This window comes from Crocuta crocuta, unplaced genomic scaffold, assembly GCF_008692635.1.
Source record: "Crocuta crocuta isolate KB4526 unplaced genomic scaffold, BGI_CrCroc_1.0 scaffold455, whole genome shotgun sequence".
Taxonomy (NCBI): Eukaryota; Metazoa; Chordata; class Mammalia; order Carnivora; family Hyaenidae; genus Crocuta; species Crocuta crocuta.
The window spans coordinates 274,963-294,137 of record NW_027529531.1 but is presented as its reverse complement, the minus strand read 5'-3'; the positions used below and the strand labels follow the sequence as shown (position 1 = coordinate 294,137).

The window sequence follows — 19,175 nt, the reverse complement described above, 5'->3', positions numbered from 1 at the left end:
TTATCAAGTAGACATGAGATAAATGCTGCTCAGGGTGTGGTCAAAAGAACCACCCAGCTTTGGTTAACAGTCCCTTCAGAGATTCTTGGACTGTCATGTAGCCTCTACAACTTCCTTAGTTTTGAGAATTGACATGGCTTTCCTGAACCGTTGGCATTATCCTAACAGTGCATGTCTCTCTTTGGTACTTGACCTTTTCTGATCTTGCGTCTTAGGACCTTACTAAATTCACTGATTCACTCTAGTGGCTTTTTTGGAAGATTCCTTAGGATTTTATACCTGAGGGATCATGTCCGCTGTGAATAAAGAGAGTTATTTTTTTCTTTCCAATCCAGTGTATACTACATATATGATATTTATTTGTACTATAAATTTTATATAACATATATATGTGTGCCTGCCTGTCTAGACACACACACACACACACACACACACACGCACACACACACACACTTTTGTGCCTTATTTTGCTGGGTAGAACCTCCAGGATAATGTTGCACAGGAAGGAACAGTGAGAGTAGATAGTCTCACCTTGTTCCCCATCGTTGGGGGGGGGGGGTTACTCTCAACATCAGGTACGGAGGCACCTGTAGGTTTCTCATAGATGCCTATGATGTAAGGGTAACGAAATCCCATTAAATTCCTAATTGCTGTGAGTGTTTATTCCAAATGAGCATAGGAAGTTCTGTTCAGATGTTTTATTTCTGGGATGACAGTGTTGAACTGCCTGGTGACCAGTGTCTAAAAGCTTTTGTTTCATGTATTTTGTCTGGTTTTCTACTTGTTTATGACTGGAAGAGACTTCTGTAGCAGTTAATCCTTCGTGAGCAGAAGTGGCATATTATTTTCCGACTGCAGGCAGTGTTGCCTGTGTCAAACTGAGACAAAGGGAGAGGAAGCATTCAGTGACTCAGTGCTATAAACCGCGGTCTTTAAAACTAAAAAGTCTTTTAATAGAGAATCATCTACAAGTCATAATTTCTTAATGGATACCAGAAATGCTGAAGAAGTTAGGACTATGGTAACAAGGAAGTGCCAGCATGCTGAAAATTGTGGACAATTAAGTGCTGTTTTTCAGTTCGAGTATTTTTTGTTAGTGTCTCAGCAACACTGAGCACTTGCCTAGTTTCTCTTACTCCTTTGGGTGGTATCAGTACTAAAGAAAAGATCATGTCCAGTAGAAGCAAACATATTCCTAGAGAAAAGCCCTTCTTTGGTGGACGTGTGCCTCACCCGGGCCATCGTCACTAGGTCACTGGCGTGTGCCCCGCCGCCCTCTTTCTGCCAAGGTCACTTTCTCCCCAGCCTTCATGGACCGGCTTCCTGAGCGCGTCTGCTGTGCCGTCCTCTCCGCTGGTCTGTGGCCGAAAGGGACCAACTCACAGTCCTCACATTTCTTCAGATTTTGAGGATTTTTTTTAATAATTTTTTTTTAACTAAAATGAGACTCTTTAAAAGTCTTGCAGGTTTCGTTGTACTTAGAAACTAAAAGAGAAAGGCGGAATTCTACACTTCTTCCATCTCCTGCTCTCGATGTTCTTCAGAGTGAGTGCAGGGAGCACGGAACAGCCCTGCAGACTCATAACCCAGCCTTGCTCTGTGTTTTCTTTGAGCAGCTTCTGAGTAGATAGAATTCCAAAGAAGTGAAAATTCAGTTCGTAGTAATTAGGCTGCAGCATATCCATGAGTAACTTAAACACATTTTGAGAAGTGAAGTCAGAGACTTACCGACAACAAGAAACTTTGGCAGCACATTTCCAGCTTTTTCTTGTTTTGCTTTTTTTTATTGCTATTGCAATTCAAAATATGATCGAGTCAGTAAAACTTAAACCTTTTTCTGAATTCTTAATGTTTATAATCTCTTTAGTGCCAGTATCTTCTATGGTTTTGGGTTTTCGGTTAAGATCTCTGCTAACATAGTCGTGTGTGATTAGCCAGACTTCACAGAATCCCAGGTGGTCTGGAGAATCTTGGGAACCTGGACGTGCCTGTAGTACATTCTGGGATGTTTTTCCATCTTCGGAAAACTCGCAGGCCATATGGATTTTCATGCTATAGACTTTACCATTTTTATAAGCAAGACAGGTAAGGTTTGGATTTCTCATTCTTCCTCATCTCTAATATTGAAGCAACATAAGAAAGATATTCCCTAAAAGACACAAACATTGTAAGAGTTTTAGGAGAGCTCAATAATTTTTATTTATAATTTCTAAAATTTCTTAGCCATTTCCAAGTAGTCACTTGAAACTGAATTTTGGAAGACATTAGTATAGAATTTATCATGGTAAGTCAGTGGATAAAATGTTCTTTTATAAATATTTTTTCAATGTTTATTTTTGAGAGACAGAGACAGAGTGTGAGCTGGGAAGGGGCAGAGAGAGGAAGACACAATCCGTAGCAGCTCCAGGTCTGAGCTGTCAGCACAGAGCCCTACGTGGGGCTTGAACTCACAAACTGTGAGATCATGACCTAAGCCGAGGTCAGATACTTAACCTTCTGAGCCACCCAGGCGCCCCCCAACAGTGCATAGTTTTCTAAATGTTAACAGAATTTACATCTAATAACTCCAGTTTCTCCTGTCAGGATGATAGAATTCTTCATATATTTCAACAGCTCATATGGAATCAATTGAGAAATCAAGATCAACTTACCAAAATGATTCTACATATTTTCCTGCCTGGGATGGATTTGTGCAGGTTTCTGATGGTGGATGTTAGTTACATTTGCTCCCAAGCATGAAAGCAGTCCCTTCATGGAATCAACACAGTTCTAAAATTTAACTAATAAGTCCTATAATACAGTATATATAAAAGAAGAAAAAATCATTTTGTGTCATGATACCTTTCTTGAGCTCTGGTTCTGTGGCCTTGATAAGTGAAATCCAACATATATGTAATATTTTCTGTTATCTATAGGAGAGAAACTGTATCATCTTATATATACAACACTTATCTACCATGTCTATTTTTTTTTAATTTTTAAAAAATGTTTTATTTATTTTTGAGAGAGAGAGAGAGCAGGGGAGGGTCAGAGAGAGAAAGAGACACAAAATCCGAAACAGGCTCCTGGCTCTGAGCTGACTGTCAGCACAGAGCCCAGCATGGGGCTCAAAACCACAAACCGTGAGATCATGACCTGAGCCAAAGTTGGACACTCATAAGACTGAGCCACCCAGGCGCCCGTACCATGTCTATTCTTAATCCTCATATCTGCAAAATAAAATGTAAGGAAACTACCTTGCAAGTTATTACATTTCATATTATATAGAAAAACACGTGTAGTTCTCACACTGCTGTTTTAAGCCATCCCTTTTCTAGAATTAGAAAGCTTCGTGGACTAACTCTCACTAGGAATGGTCTCATTCTGTTCATATGGAATTAAGTACAAAAGAGTAGACTATAATAGCATATGCCAGAAAACATGATTCTCCAAGTTACTGAAAATCATTATAGTCTTTCAGGGAAAAAAAGGCAGCTCTTCCTATTATGGTATAGTTTGTGAACTTATGTATATCGTTTCCTCCTCTTTTTTCTGACCAAGAATATCACAAGTATATGGATCTTTATACCTTTCCATTACCTCACAGTGTATAGTTTATTTCATGTTTCCTCATTAGTGACTCTACAAAGTACAGCGTTTATTGGCACAAACTAATTAGCCTGGTGCTTAAGTTCTCGATTACATGTGTTATGTTCTTCCAGCAGTGCCTGGCTTTTAATGTTAAAAAAAAATTAAGAGAGGAAACAAAATAAAGTGACTGCTGTACTTACAAATTGTACTAAGCTTTAGACCAGTGGCTAAAGTGACAGTCTTCTCGTGTGTTACCACTCTGTTAACGTCTGAAGAAAAATACTCTGCATGCAAAAGCATCTGTATCTATATCTTATTTATCAAGAATCATTTAAAATATTTTTAAATGTTTTATTTATTTCTGAGTGAGAGAGAGAGACAGCATGAGCAGGGGAGGGTCAGAGAGAGAGGGAGATACAGAATCTGAAACAGGCTCCAGGCTCTGAGCTGGCAGTCAGCACAGAGACCGACGCGGGGCTCAAACCCACGAACCATGAGATGATGACCTAAGCCAAAGTCAGATGCTTAACCGACTGAGCCACCCAGGCACCCCAAGAATCATTTTTTAAAATGCCTTTCTGCTCAATAGTGAAAAAGAAGTATTAGATGCTATCCTTGTCTCTAAGAACTTCTTTCCAGTCAAGAAGTTGAGTCATCCACACGTATGTAACCATCCACAGAAGGCAGAACATAATTAATGCCACATTGAATGGGGACAAACAAAATACAGTTAACTGACAGATCACTCTGCGCAAGAACTCTATCTGTTGCCCCGTCTAGTCCTAACACTATCTGATGTGACCTCCTATTGCAAGTGAGATATTCCCAAGTTTGGAAAGGTCCAGGAGCCCATCTATGGTTTGTCAGTGAAGCTGAGATTTGAAAACAGATGTTTGGACTCCACGCCCACCTTCTTCTTTTTCCACAGCACTCTGCTCTCCCGGCAGGAGAGGAGTGTGTAAAAACTCTGAGTCAAGAATATGGTGGGCCTGTTGCTTTTAGAGGCCTCACGGGCAAAATACAAATGGAGCTGATTCTTGAAAGGAGGAGGAATCAACCTTGGCAAGAACCCGCAGGGACACTCGTGTCTCGGGGGCTTTGCTCAGGCTGATCCCTCTGCCTCGAATGCTCTTCCCGCAGGCAGCTGCCGTTAGTAGCTGCTGTTATACCTCCTGCCTGCGCCGGCCCTCTTTGACCACCCCCTCGGTGCCGCAGCCTCCCCGCCTTTCCCCCCATCGCTCTCCGATGCTTCCCCCCACCTGCTCCACTCTGTTCCCGCTCTAAGGCACTCCCACTTGGAACTTGCTGTGTAATTTAGTTTTTTATCCTGTCTGTGGACTCCCTCTTGCCTTTGGGATTAAACTTCTTTTTCTTTTGTTCTGAGATGTATCGTAGGTGCCTAGGATAGTGTCAGGCACATAACGGGGACACTCAATCATCGTGGTTTGAAGGTATGAAGATTTTGAGTCAAGAGTTTGCAGATCATACTTGGGGCTCTGGAAGGACCCTGCTTACTGGGGTGGGGTCTTACTGGGTGTCGTGTCTTCCAGTTGGAAAAGGAGAGCCAGAACCAAATTGTGACGAGTTAAATCTTAAGCAGAGGAATTTGTTTATTTTCTGGTAGGAATGGAAGAGCTTTCCGAAGCTTTTATTTTAAGTAGCAGTAGTACAAACTGCTAATTTCCTAGTAACATCTTGCTACATTTCCTTTATGATTTTGGAAGTGTTTTCAGTTTTACCTTGTCAAATCAGCTAAAGAAATAGCAAAATTAACTCACACATTCGTAGGGGCGCCCAGGTGGAGCAGGCTTCAAGGTCAGCTGGTTTCAGGTTGCGTCCCCCATGACTGCGAGAGGACTCCCACCCCCCACTGCCATGGGACATTGAGCTCTGGGGCATCTGGAAGCCATGAGATGTAAGGCCTTCCCCTCAGCCTGATTGCGCCAACTGAGACATTGATTCAGTGTCTGGCAGTGTTACGTGTTTGATAAATACTTGGGGATTGAATCATTCGGAGCTTTGTTGTAAGAAGACAGCTGACTTTAGACATTAGCACCGCAGCTCCTGGAGAATGCCAGAAGTGGCTGGAGGAGGCTGAACAAGCCAGCTCCTGAGAAGTGGAAGAGCGGCTGAGCCCTGGACAACGCAGGGCTTAGGGGCACTGACCTGCCCCCCCAATGCGTTTGAATGTCTGCGAAATATAAGCCCTAATGGCCTACTGTTGACCAGAAGAAATGTTACTAACACCATAAACAGTGGACTAACACGTGTTTTGTATGTACGTATAATGTATGTACGATGGTCTTACACCAGAGTAAACTAGAGAACAGAAATATTAATATAATCATAAGAGAAAATATATTTACAGAACTGCACTTTATTCATTTTTAAAAAATCCATGTTATCAGTGAGCCTGTTCAGTTCAAACCATGTCCAGTGGTCAACTGTTTATTAAAAAGTTGTCTAGTTTATTAATTTTCATAGGAAATAATATTTTCCATAATGAGAAGACTGATATACTCCATTTAGGAATATTAGAATTTCTGCCACACCCAGAAGTGAAGTGATAGAGACACAGGGAAGTCCTTCCAGAGATCAGCAATTTCTGCCACTTCTGGTCATTGAGTCTTTTCTTCGGATGCATAGTACTGACATGGAATGGCTTGGACTTACCCTCTTGTCTGTTGGAGTGAGCACTGAAATTAGAAAACTCATCCATGGATGTGCCTCTTGTCCAGTGGAGTGAGCACTAACAGGGAACACTCACCTATGGAAGATTTAGTGTATGATTACACTTCAAGGAAATGATCAATTTAAAAAGTAGAAATTGTTCGGGGCGCCTGGGTGGCTTAGTCGGTTAAGCGTCTGACTTTCGCTCAGGTCATGATCTCGCGGTTCGTGGGTTCGAGCCCCGCGTCGGGCTCTGTGCTGACTGCCAGCTCAGAGCCTGGAGCCTGTTTCAGTCTGTGACTCCCTCTCTCTCTGACCCTCCCCTGCTCACGCTGTCTCTCTCTCTCCTAGAAATAAATAAAACATTAAAAAAAAAAATTAAAAAAAAAAAGTAGAAATTGTTCAAAATAGCTTCTCTGAACATTGAGTAATAAAGCGCCAGGGCTAAACACAGAGTAAAGAAGAACATGGTAATCAGCCCCAGAACTTAGCTGTAGTATAAGTTCCCCTGTGTTCTAATTACATGTGGATCCACTCCCAAAACCCCACTTCACAACAAAGAAATGCAAAAGTGAGCACAAAAATACATATAAATATATGCAGTTCTAAAGAGCTATAAAATCGTCAAAATTAACTACTTCCCATGAAGGTGATTCCCATCAATCCAGTACTTTAAGTTGCCGTTAAAGAAAAATAGTTGGTTTTTATGACTACACCCGGGTACAGTGTCTTATGCACACTCAAGTTTGAGAAGTGGCAAGGAAAACTAAAGGAAGATGCAAAAGGAACATTTTATTTATGGAAAGGAAATCCTTTGTTTTGTTCCATGTGCTATTCTTCCTAAGGCTTTTAAAAATTATTAAAATCCTGTTGAGATTGAAGATACTTTCCTTTTTTCCTTTTTTTTTTTTTAAATAAGTTCCTCTTTAACAGTGATAAACAGTCCCTCTCCGAAATTCATCTTGTTTTCTTGTTTATTCACCCCACCAGAGTGTGAGCTCCTTGAAGACAAGGACACATGCCTGGATATAATGAGTCCGTGGCGCATATTTGTTGAATAAACAAATGTGAATTGAACCCCTAAAGCCGCACAGAAATTTGTGTCTGCTGTTGTGAACATTTTTGTTACTAATTTGATGCTCATGAATTATTCAAAATCTTGCATCGATGGCAGTTTCTTACTTTTCCATGATCCCCAATGCCTTTCATTTTAAAACAAGATCTCTTGCTGAACCGTGTGACCTGTGGTCACAACAGTTCGGTCCTCAGCGCGTGTTGGAAGTACACAGAGATATGGCAGTTATGGGCTCTCAGGAGACAGTCTGAGCCCTGGGCTCGTCCCCTGCGATCCCGAAATGCTTTGCGTGAGGAGGTTGGGGTGATTTTCTGCTCTCCTACTTTGAAACTGTCTTTGTGGGAAAGGTGGTGGTTCAGAATCCAGTTGTATCAGCAGGATATTCTTTCAGTTCAGACTTGCAAGGTGGTGAAAGGAGTCAGCCAGCTTGTCCAAAGCAGTTAACTGCGGGGGCAGGCTTCAGAGGGTGGACCCCGCCCTGAGCCCCTGGTCCCTGCCCGTGGCACCGCCCCTCGGCAGGTGAGACATTCCAGGAGCTCTCTTCCACATGCGGGCATTTTCTTTGGACAAGAGAGTTCAACTAAATGAAGAGTCCACATACAGGAAAGAGGAAGCAGGATCCCGTATCCTAGCAGATTTCGCTGTGCCTGTTAATTTCTTCAGCTAAAATACCACACTCCCCAAGTATAATAGATGTGACATTCATTTAACAAAACTTGACTTCTAAGTTGGAGGAACAGATAGAGGTGCCTTTGTCAATCGTGCATATGGTGGAAACCCTAGAAACCAGCTATAGGTAAAATTTTTCTTTCAAATACTTTAAATTGCCCCTAAAGGAAAAAAATAGTTGGTTTTTGTAAATACATGCCGCATGAGTGCCTTATGCACACTCACGTTTGAGAAGCGTTGGGCAGACTAAAGGAAAGAGCGAAGGTACATTTGAACCAGCATTCAGATGTTAGTGATGACCGGGGAGTGTGGAGGAGCCACAGGTGGGAACGCCGTTTGGTCCTGAGAGTAACCCTTTCTACAACTGCTGCTTTTCATTATGCGCTTCTTAATCCACGGGACGTTTGGTCGTCACCATACTTACTGGATGTCTTCGATAAAATTAAAAATATATAAGCCTTTGTAACTTTAGAATCTGTTAATAAATTTGTTGTAATGATCAAACAGTCCCTCCCCCCTCCAGGAGGGTTTAGGAGAGGTAAGGGTCCGGAGTCGAGCAGGTGGAACGCTGCTGCGTCGGGGTTTCCGTGTGGAAGGCCGCGTGGATGCTTCTCCTGTAACATGCTCAGGGCTGTTCTCGGGGAAGTCAGCTGCGGTCCTCAGGTCACTAGGCAACAGTTAGAAGCAGCACATGAACAAGTGTGTATTAATGCAGTAATGCGAAAATAAGGGCTGTTCATCGAACGTCTGCTCCCAACTCGTACCAAGCTTGGTAATTTCTCAACGGCTCCAGGTGGAGCCATGATGTGGCCAGCTTTGAAATCCAATTTCCTTTACATTCTGAAATATCTGAGGGACAGGACCGGTGTGTGCGTGGCTGTATGTGTGTGTGCGCGCGCATGTTTCTCTGTGCATATGTGTGTGTGTGTGTGGCTGTATGCATGCGTGTGTCTGTGTGCCTGCTTGTGCGTGTGTGGCTCTATGCGTGCGTACCTACTTGTGTGTGTGCGCACACATTCCTGTGTGCGTGTGCGCACTTTGTGTGTGCCTGGCTGTGTGTGTGCCTGGCTATATGCGTGTACGTGTGTGTACCTCCTTGTGTGTGTGTGGCTCTATGCGTGCATGTATGTGTTCCTGCATGCATGGGTGTGTACTTGGTTGTGTGTGTGTGCACACGTTCCTTTGTGCATGTGCGCACGTGCCAGTTTGCGTGTGCATGGCTGTGTGTGTGTGTGTGTACGTGCATGCCTGCGTGCTTGCGTGCATGTGTGTGTGTGTGTGTGGCTTGGTTGCCAGGGCACATACCGGATTCAGTGGCCAGTTTGGAGGCCACCAGTTGATAAGTGATTTGGCAGTAGACTTGGTGTTATCTGTGGAAATGGTGGCAAGCAGCAAATTGGAGAAAGATTAGAAGAAAGAAAACACAACTCAGCAGTTTACTTAGCGAGGATGTTGAAAGAAGGAGAATCACAACCGTGTTTGAACTCGGGGGACGTGGTTTTGTCAGTGTCGGCATGAGTTAGGCTGCGCTCTAGAGGAAGGGCACACACGGGCTCTGCGGCGGGTCCCGTGTGCACATGGTGCTGGCTAGACTGGGTTTGATGGGGACACGCACAGCAGTAGCACTGAGCTAAAGGTGGCCTCCCAGTGAAGGCTCTGGTCCAGTCAGTCTCCGTGAGGGCCACATGCACATGCCAAGGGTCAGAACCAGCGACCTTGAGCAGAGTTTTGGCCTCTTTGTGTCTCGTCCCCTGTTGGTCGTGTAGCCGGCCCCACGGGGAGAGCCCTTCTGAGGGTCTCACCCTGACCGGGCGCCACCCACCTGTCAGTCTCCCTTTACGGGAAGCACAGCTGGTAGGCTGGCCTGGCAGGCCCCCGGCGCCCGGGCCCCACGGTGCAGAGCGGTGCTGTTGACGGGGGTCTTTCGTGCCTCGACCAGGGTGCCGTGCGGGGGCGTGTCTTCCTCCAGCAAGTAAGAAATGCTGTCATTAACCCGCAGCACAGATGTGAAGGGTCACTTGTGATGTCTGCGTGGCTGTGGCATTTAGGAAATCGTCTGCAGGCACTACGGGCTCAGAGCCTCAAACAAGGCAGTCTCGGAAATGGCCTGTGGTATTTCACTTCCCTCCAAGCTTTACATGGAAATCTAGCTCTATTATGTGTAACCTTTACTTGACAGGTTTTTGAAGCCAAATTCTTAGATTTTGTAAGAGGAAGCATAGCAACACGGCTTCCTAGTTTATTGAGAGTGAATGACATATTCTGTATTTCAGAAGCTACTCAGAGTTTCTAATTGTGTTTTTCCCCTTCCTTTTCCTTTCCCCCCAGATGAATCGGCTCCTAAGGAAGTCAGCAGGGTAAGTACTGCGACTGTAATTCCTGCCACCACAGTGTAGGAAGTAAACACTCGTATACGTTTCCTCAGTGTTCTAACACGTTCAAGTTCTAGAAAAGTAATGATGAACACAGTGTGTCCTCTCCGGCGCATCGCTCATTAGTGGTTGTAAACCCAAGGCCCCCAAACCACACACAACGACAGCTGTGTCTTGTCTGGCTCCACACGCCTGTGGGGTTTCTGAACAAGTTGCCAGCACTAGACACTGAGAGGCTGCATGGCAAGACCAGGTCTCTTAAGAAACCGTAAGAGAAGCCAACACCGACCAAGCCAGCATCCCCTGCGTGGCAGCAGGCTGCCCCAGCCCGGATGGAGGCCCCCTCCGCACACTCCCCCGAAGTGGCTGGACCAGTGCCTGTTACCTGCCACACCCCTACCTCTGAGGTCATGCACCTTCATTTGGGGAGAACAGAAGGGGACCACTTGTGTGTTCAAGACACGACATTCCTCAGTACTTTTAGGAAACATTAAATGCACCGTTTTCACGTCCAGGAGAAATGACTTCGTGTGAACTTTAAGAGACCTAGCAAACTTGAAAGTCTATGGGGCGTGAGTACTGGAAGCACTTAGCATACTGTGCTTGGTACTACAGAGTCAGAATGAATTTCATATAAAAGTATTTTAATTAACTATTATGTATATGATAAAGACCTTAAACGTGGATTAAATAGTGAAAATAATTGGTTTGAATTGCATTGGACGCAACCAGAGGTGAGACATCGCTATTATAAAATACAAACTGAGGTACTGTTCGTGGGGTCACATGCGCAGGTGTATTCCTTTGCTCTTGAAAATCTGAAGAAAGGAAGCTCTGAAATGACCAGGCCATTGCTGGGGACTGGGCGCAATCCCCTCTGTCCATAGCAACCTTTGCAGGCCTGTACGAGTGGAAGGGTCCCCAGTCTGGGTGCTTCAGGGTGTATCAGGGGCCGGAAGGGCCAGCCTGGAAACTCTGCAGCCCCTGGGAGTGGCGGCGAAGGCTGAAAAGTGATGCTTTGAGGGTAAAGAGGGGGTTGTGACAGGCGAGCGCGGCCGGGTCATAAGCTGTTGGGGTGTCGCTGTCATCTCACAGCCCTGAAGCAGCCCTTGGTAGATCAAGGGCAGTGGGAAGAAAACTGCAACTTTGTCATTCGTAGTCCTTTTCTGTTTGTAACTCAAACTGTGAGGAGCGCTAACCTCAGTTTAACATTTACAGTTCTGAAGAAATTTCAGATTCTCTTGTTGTCTTGAGGGAGGTGGGGAAAGGAATGCCCAAAAGAGATGGTCGTTGTAGTCAATCCGTGCGTTTTCCCGACACTCTATTCCGTTGACAACAATTAGACTTGTATTTCTGGCCTCGCTTATGTCAGGACGTTGACTCTGTCCCCTCGTCTCTGAAACATTCTTTCTTTGCCCCCAGTGTCCCCAAATACAGAAACTTTCTGCCATGGTGCCATAACTGATTTTGCAATGGCATCCCACTGCTTTAAATTTAAACTAGGTTATGTTTGGGTAGAACAGTTGTATAGATGAAGAGTGGACTTTTGTTCCTGACTATATTTCTGTATATTTTACTTACACAAACTATTGCTGCAAGACACCTCGGTTCAGATAATGACAGTGTCACGTCACCCTCAGCGTGCCACCCGCCTCCTTTCTGGGCGAAGAGAGACGAGACGCTGTGTGTGCAGGCAGTGCCACATACTGTTTTTAAAGCCATTAAAAATGATGACAAAACTATACATAGACATTACTCTTTGTTATTATTTTATAAGTTTCTCTCATTTGATGCTCAGATTTGAGAAAGTAGATCTCCAGCTGAGAAATACTAAATATATGAGCTGATCGTCTAGAATAGTACCAGTTGCCAAGGTCTTTAAAATGTTGTTGTTGTTGTTTTTCTGGTGATATATCAAGGTTTCTGACCGATGCTCAGAGTTTGGTTTCTGTAATCGTGTGCCATCGTTTTAAATTGAAATTAAGGTTTAGGAGCCTGGTGGAACCTTGTGGAACCTGGTGGTAGACAGCAACGCCGCTGGGCTTCCATTGGGGAACATCCGTTGTCAGAAATCCTGTTCTTTATGAGGGCGATTGTTACAGCCCCCGGCAGTTCTGATTTTGTGGGTACTTTCTCACTTAGGGCCAGACACCCTCTGCTTAGTTGTCATCTGTTAGTATGGATTTTTTGTCTTTTTCCTTTTTACTGTTAGTGTGGTTTTGAGTTTGGTAGCAAGGCGATAACACAGCCACCACCGCCTTACCCCACCAGAGCGGATTCGAGCAGAGAGGCTGTGTTCTCTCTTCTGGTGAAACATACTTTCAAAACACTTTCTCACGGTGCCTCCTCAGCGTCTGGGCTGACGACCTTTGGACCAAGGCTACGTTATCAGTACGTTTCTAGAAGGTGGCAGCTGTGACTTGACACTACGGACCCAATGTGGCCGGGCGCTGATACCGTGAGGCAGGACGGATGACTCCTTGGAAACAGTGTTTTAAGGGACAGTTCACTTTCTAAAGAAACTACGTGACATTTCTGGTTGCTGATCCTTTGGTAAACCCAAGAGTTTGTATGTGAAGCCAGGTCCCTTAAGTCTTCCACCCTTCATCTCTCTCCTCCTCTTTCTCTCCCTCGCCCCCTCTCTCCCTGTCTTCCTCCTCACCTGCCATTCAGTCGACAGATTGACAGATCGTAATTGAGCATTGACATGCTAAGCGTTGTCCCGGGTGCTGGGGAGAGAGTGCTGAGCCCAACAGTGATCCGGTTCTCCTCATGTGCACGGGTGGGGGCGGGGGGCGGTGGCCCCGGAGGCCGTGCTGAGTTCTGTGATGAGTACAAAGAAGAGACGGGCTGAATATGCTGATAGAGGGCGGTGGCGGCCCTGGAGTGCACTCACTGGCCTCTTGTAGACAGACGGTGGGCGGAGGAGTTTATTTGAAATGTTGACACTTGAGCAGAGACCGGAGGGAATAAGGAAACGAGAAGGAAGAGGCAAAGGCCTTGAAGTAGGCCACTGTGGCTGGAGCNGAACTGGGGCCCGTGGGGGATGGGGTTGGAGTAGAAGCCGGGCTCAGGCCTGGGAACTCACTGCACAGGCTTTGGGGGGGAATTCTGAGAACAATTGGAAATGACTGCGTCACAGTCTAACTTAAAAAATTTTTTTAAATGTTTATTTTTGAGACAGAGACAGTGCAAGCAGGGAAGGGGCAGAGAGAGAGACAGAGCACTAGCAGGGAGGGGCAGAGAGAGGGGGAGACACAGAATCCGAAGCAGGCTCCAGGCTCTGAGCTGTCAGCACAGAGCCCAGCGCGGGGGCTTGATGTCACAGACCACAAGATCATGACCTGAGCCGAAGTTGGGTGCCTACCCGACTGAGCCACCCAGGCACTCCCTGGGTCGCGGTCTAAGTTAAATGTTAGGGGCTCGCTGGGCTGAGAGTGTTCACAGGGAAGAGAGCGTGGGCACAGAGGGCCTGGCGGCAGTCTCGGTGTGCCGGCAGGGGGCGGTGATGGCCGGAGCAAGGGCTTTAACCGTGGAGTGTGAGCAGAAGTCGGGCGTAAGAGGAAGCAAGAGCTCACAGGCTTTGTGTGATGGTGCCAGAAGACAGGGCTCAGGAGCGACTCCCGGCTTGTTTGGTGTGAGCACTTGGTGGAATAAAGTTTGTCCTTAGTAGTGGGGGGCACAGGATGCATGGGGGGTGAGGCTGGAGACACTGGGCGTCCCGGGCATCACACAGCAGACGGTTTGACGGTGCTTCTACTGCCGAGCCAGGAGGAAAGGTCCTGGCCAGAGGTGGGGATGTCCCTGCAGGTCTGTGTCACGGCGCCGGCGGACGAAACAACATGACCGGGGGAGTTTGTGGAGGAAAAGGGCCAGAGCTCTAAACTCTGGACACTCCGTTGTTCCGTGGAGAAGGCCTGCAAGAGTCAGTGAGGTGAAGAGAACCGAGGAAAGTTCTTTGTCCCAGATTTTAAAAAACCAACTTAACTGGAAGACTGTACCTTTATTTAAGCTCCATTTTATCTGGTTTGGAACCATCCCGGCACTCTGAGGAAAGCTTCGGACTTAGCTCTGCTTCCTAACTTTGTTTCTCTGAAAGCTGCAGATTTGAGTCATTTCTCCAAGCTGTTTTCCTGTGGCCCCTTTTCAGTTTATTAAGCAAATCGGGCAGTGCTGCATGTGGAGATCTCACCCACAAGAGGAATGTAGACGCTGCGTCAAATGCCTCGCTAAGGTCGGCATAGCCTGTCCAGTCGGCTCTGTTCTTCCCGTCGCACATCGTCACTCACTCGCCACGCAGAGACCGATCCCCACTCCTCTGGGCTCATCCAGGAAGAGACTGGACACCACCTCCTCCCAGCACCCTGCCCCCATCAGTGCGGGGTGGAGTCGGGACCCACAGGGACGTAACATGTGCCCTGGGTCCCGTGGTAGTGGGTGCGTAGAGACAGAGCCCGGCTACAGGGTGTCGGGCTGGGCGGGCATGCACGTGCCCCCAGGCGTGGCTCACGGGGGCAGTGACTGGGGACGGACAGAAGAGAGACGTGAGGCCATGAACCTTGCTGGGGGGGTGGGGGGCAGGGAAGAGCCTTCCAGGCAGACGGCACAGCAGGTGCAGAGGCGGGGACGGAGGCAGCGCTCAGTGCGCGACGGAGGGAGGCCAGCAGGCTGGCGCTGAGTGCAGGGAAGCCCAGGTCACAGAGCTGTGCTGTCAGCCCTGTGTGTCATTCGTTTTCATCTAATGAGCACGAGTCATCTTTTCTTGTGTTATTACTATTGTTGCTCTTGTTGAAGTGGTTCCAGCTTATGAGTCAAAACATTGAAGACAAGGAAAGGGAGAGAAAATATCAAGAAAAGGAGTGTATTTGGATGCCGAGTTGTTAGGACACACCGGATTCTAGTTTGGTCTAGAATTCTTGGGTATCTTCTTTGTCCCTCAAAATGCTGTGGGTATGTTCCATTATATCCTGTCTTTTTTCCTTGTAAGCGTTGTTATTTTCTTTTCTGAATATTTAGCAAACTGTCATTTGCTGTTGGAATTCATTACCCTTTACTAGGTTATATGTAAATGTTTTCGCTTTGTTAATTTAGCCTGGCACCCGGTGAGGTTTCTCAGTCCATGTTACAAGCCCTGCTTTAGTTGGCATGTTTGGTTGCTGCGTCCTTGGCTCCGGGGTGCTGTCCTTTTTATTTTGTTCTCCTCAAGTCACCAAATATCCAGTCTTCCTCCTCTCCCGTTCTCCTCCTGTGTTCTAGAAGAACCCCTCATCTGCATCTTTGACCTGGACGTCGGCAGCATAATTCTGTTCTGTACTGTTGCTAACTATGCTTCAATTTACAGTGGCCCTTTTTAATTAAAATTCCTTCTGTATTTTGGTTCTGTCTCTTCATTTCAGTGTGCCTTTTGACATCAAGGATAAATTCTTACTAATTCTTTAATGTTTTGGAAGCAGATGCTTTCCTAAAACTCATTTTGCGCATATTTTCTCTCACGAAACCTAAAATTAGCTTTACCCTGGGTATACCTGTGTAATACCAACACCTTGCATATTTTTGGCAGTTTTTCTTTTTTTCTCTTATTGTTGTATAGGTTAAGAGGTCATTTGTTGGCTTATTTTTTTATGTTGGTTTATCCTCGAATGATGTTAGGTTTGGTGGTCATAGGTAGAATTTCCTATCTGCATCCCGTTAAGTGTGCATGTTGAGAGACTCCTCTTAGGAAATGTGTTGGAAGGCCAGCCGGTGAGGTTCAAGGACACAAATTCAGTAGGAGCTGACCCAGGAGAACAGGGAGCAAACAGAGTGGCGGACATTCCCGCAGGAGAGATTTCTCTCTTCACTTGTCTAAAGGTTAACTGAAACAAATTGCTGCACTAGAATCAAGATTTCTTGCAGTGTTTTCATTTTAACCTGGCCTGGTAAACAGTACGACGATGACTACATCCAGTGTTTTTGTAAAATTGAAGGAACGCTCAATTATGTTAGTGAATCCTGGTCCCCATGGATCTCTGCTCAGTGTATTTCTAAGTACGGGCCCTGCTGCATAAGCGGAGAGAGCTCACGGTCCCTGCTCGCTGCCCGCGGTTGGCATCCTGTGCCACTAATTTCTCCAGAGCATTTGTCATTAACTTCAGGTGACCGCACCGTTTCTTGAGACGGGGAATTTTAAGTAAGCCCCTGGTGACTGTTTTCAATTTGGTTTCCCTGGTTTAATGTCACCTTGAAGCTGGTGGCATGTGGCCACTGCAGTTGCCCAGTTTCTCTGTTTTTATCTTTAGTTCTTGACAAAGTGAGAGGGGAAAGATTATAGTAGAATCACAACTTTTAAATAATTGCTTTTCCTGGGAGAGTCTTTTGCTCCTATTTATAAAATATCTATTACTGTATTTATTAAGAATTTCTGCATTCTCTGCTCAATACCTGCAATCATACATCCTACAGCTTAATTTTGCATGAGGTGATAATCAGCTTTAGTATAGGAAGCGGTGTGATCAGGAGGAAAGGAAGGTTTTCAGTGCGGGCAAAAAGGTAAACAGTTTCTCCTCTCAGAGGAGTTTAAGAAGAAAGAGGGTTTGCTCTTGACAGACGATGAGTTCCAGGGCTCAGAGGAAGGAGGGAGGGAGGAAGGGGCAGTGAGTCAGGTTGGTAGCCGTGTGGAGTAGCTTTCTAAGATGTGACGGAAGCACTGAAAAATGGTAGCCTGCAGACATTTGCCAACTTTCTCCCTCTCTCTCTCTCCCTCCCTCCCTCCCTCTCCCCTCCACCCCTTGCTTTGCTTTGGTTTGGTTTTTCTATTTGTTCCTTTCACTGTCAGAGATTTATTCAAACCTTTTCTTTATAGAATCTAGTTTTATTTGTTTGAAGCCATACTCCTTTGTAATAGTCAGAAGTTTAGGCGGTAAGAGGCACGTCTGAATATGATAGATGCTAACAGTTGTGTTTGGACTCACTCAACCTAACAGGAAGTTGAGTAAGATCGATTACTTTACTTCTAAATGCATTTACTCCAAATTCAAAGTGTAAGAGCAGTGCTCAGTTTCACATCGAAGGGAAAGCATTTATATAAAACTGAGCATTTGTTTTGAGGAATGGGTTGGTCATTTCATATAAGGAATTTTCTCCCTGCTGTTCAATGCTTTTGTTTGTATTTGTACTATCTATATTCTTTCTTCTTTGCAACTTAACGTTGTTTTTGCTCGACATTTTGCAACAAGAGTGTTGGACCCTGCGGGGTTGGATGGTAGTGTTTCCTTAATCGACTGTTCTCTTATGATGCGTAAAACCTAGGGTGGATGATTCAAACGTGTCTTCTCTCAAAAAGCATGCATGAAGAAGAGGATTGGGATAACCAACTACATCATGTGACTGGAGGTAAAACTTGACCACCAGCTGACTTGACTGTGTGCCTTGACTGTGAGAATTCAGGGTCTCCAGAGTTATGGTATGAATCTGTTTGAGAGAGGGCATGGCATGACACTGTGTGAAATGAGCGAATGACCTGGAAATTAAAAGTATGTGAGCCTTGTGAAGTCATTAAAGGACTGACCAGATAACTATGATATGCACTTGATTTTTCTGTGAGTGGAATTTTCTGAGAGCAAACTGCAGCAGTGTTAGGAAAAACACTATCAATAACATGTTCTGAAAGTCTCCATTTCTGTTTGCTTGTGTTATTTGCCTCCATTTAGCCTTAGCTGCTTTTGCTAAGCTGGGGGTACTGTTCCCCTTTGCTTGGTAAGCTTCTTTTATGTGGTAGGTGTTCAGGATTTTTCCTCCTCTCTGAATCATGAACCCTAACCTTGTCTCCATCATTCTTAAATTATAGCTGACACTATTTATGAGAAGACTCAGGCTATTTGATAGAATCCGCTTTTGTTTGCTAGCTTGTATGTCAGTGTCTCTTATTTCTGTGTTTGAGGCTGAGTATCGTGCTCTTAACTTTCTTTGCAAAGGCTTTTCTAACAGCTGTGCTTTTGATCCTTTTGGCATCTACTTCACCCAGTGCTGCTTTCATTTGCTGAAAATCATGTACACTTGCATTTTGGAAAAAAACAGAACTATGCTTCTGAAATAATATTAAGATCACCTTAATGCCATCAGTGAAAGCTTTTACGAAGATTTCCTTCTGGTCTTTTCATGTGCACAAATTTACACAGTAGTAGTTACAGTGCACATACAGTTGTGATTTTTGGTGTTTTAGTTTGCATTATTCTGTAAGAAGTTCCTTGTGTTATTCAGTCTAATATTATATTTAGTGACTGAAACCCTCCCACCGAATTTCTCTATGGTATTATTTTACTTTCTTATGGTTGGATCATTGGATCTTTAGATTGTTTCTAATTTGTCAGAGACTTATTATCTTTATGTGTATGGCAATTTTATTTTATTTATATATTTATTTACTCATTCATGTTTGAGAGAGAGAGAGCACATGTGAGAGAGAGAGGGAGAGAGGGAAAGAGAGTGCGGAGCCCAAAGCAGGGCTTGAGCTCACCCGAAGTGGGGCTTGAGCTCACCTGATATGGGGCTCGAACTCATAAACTGTGAGATCATGACCTGAAATGAAGTTGGATGGTATGGGGCTTGAACTCAAGAACCGTGAGATCATGACCTGAGCTGAAGTTGGATGCTTAACTGATTGAGCCACTGAGGCGCCCTGGCAGTTTTATTCTTATGAAATACTTCCTAAGGAAAAATGCTAGGATCTGAGGTTAGTAGGCCAACGGACATAATTTATGGCATTTAATACTTATTTAATACACATTTATCAACTCACTTTTCCAGCTTATGCTTTCATTTTAGCTAAATTAAATTAGCAA

At 45.0% G+C, this 19,175-nt stretch overlaps 1 protein-coding gene across 1 annotated transcript in view; it reads left to right on the top strand.

Annotated features, from left to right (window-relative positions):
• PDE10A (phosphodiesterase 10A) overlaps positions 1–19,175 on the top strand; it is a 226,168-nt gene that overhangs the window by 101,123 nt on the left and 105,870 nt on the right. Inside the window, exon 4 of the mRNA XM_077761207.1 lies at positions 10,313–10,341. Coding sequence (XP_077617333.1) covers positions 10,313–10,341 — 29 coding nt within the window. The remainder of the gene's footprint in view (positions 1–10,312; positions 10,342–19,175) is intronic.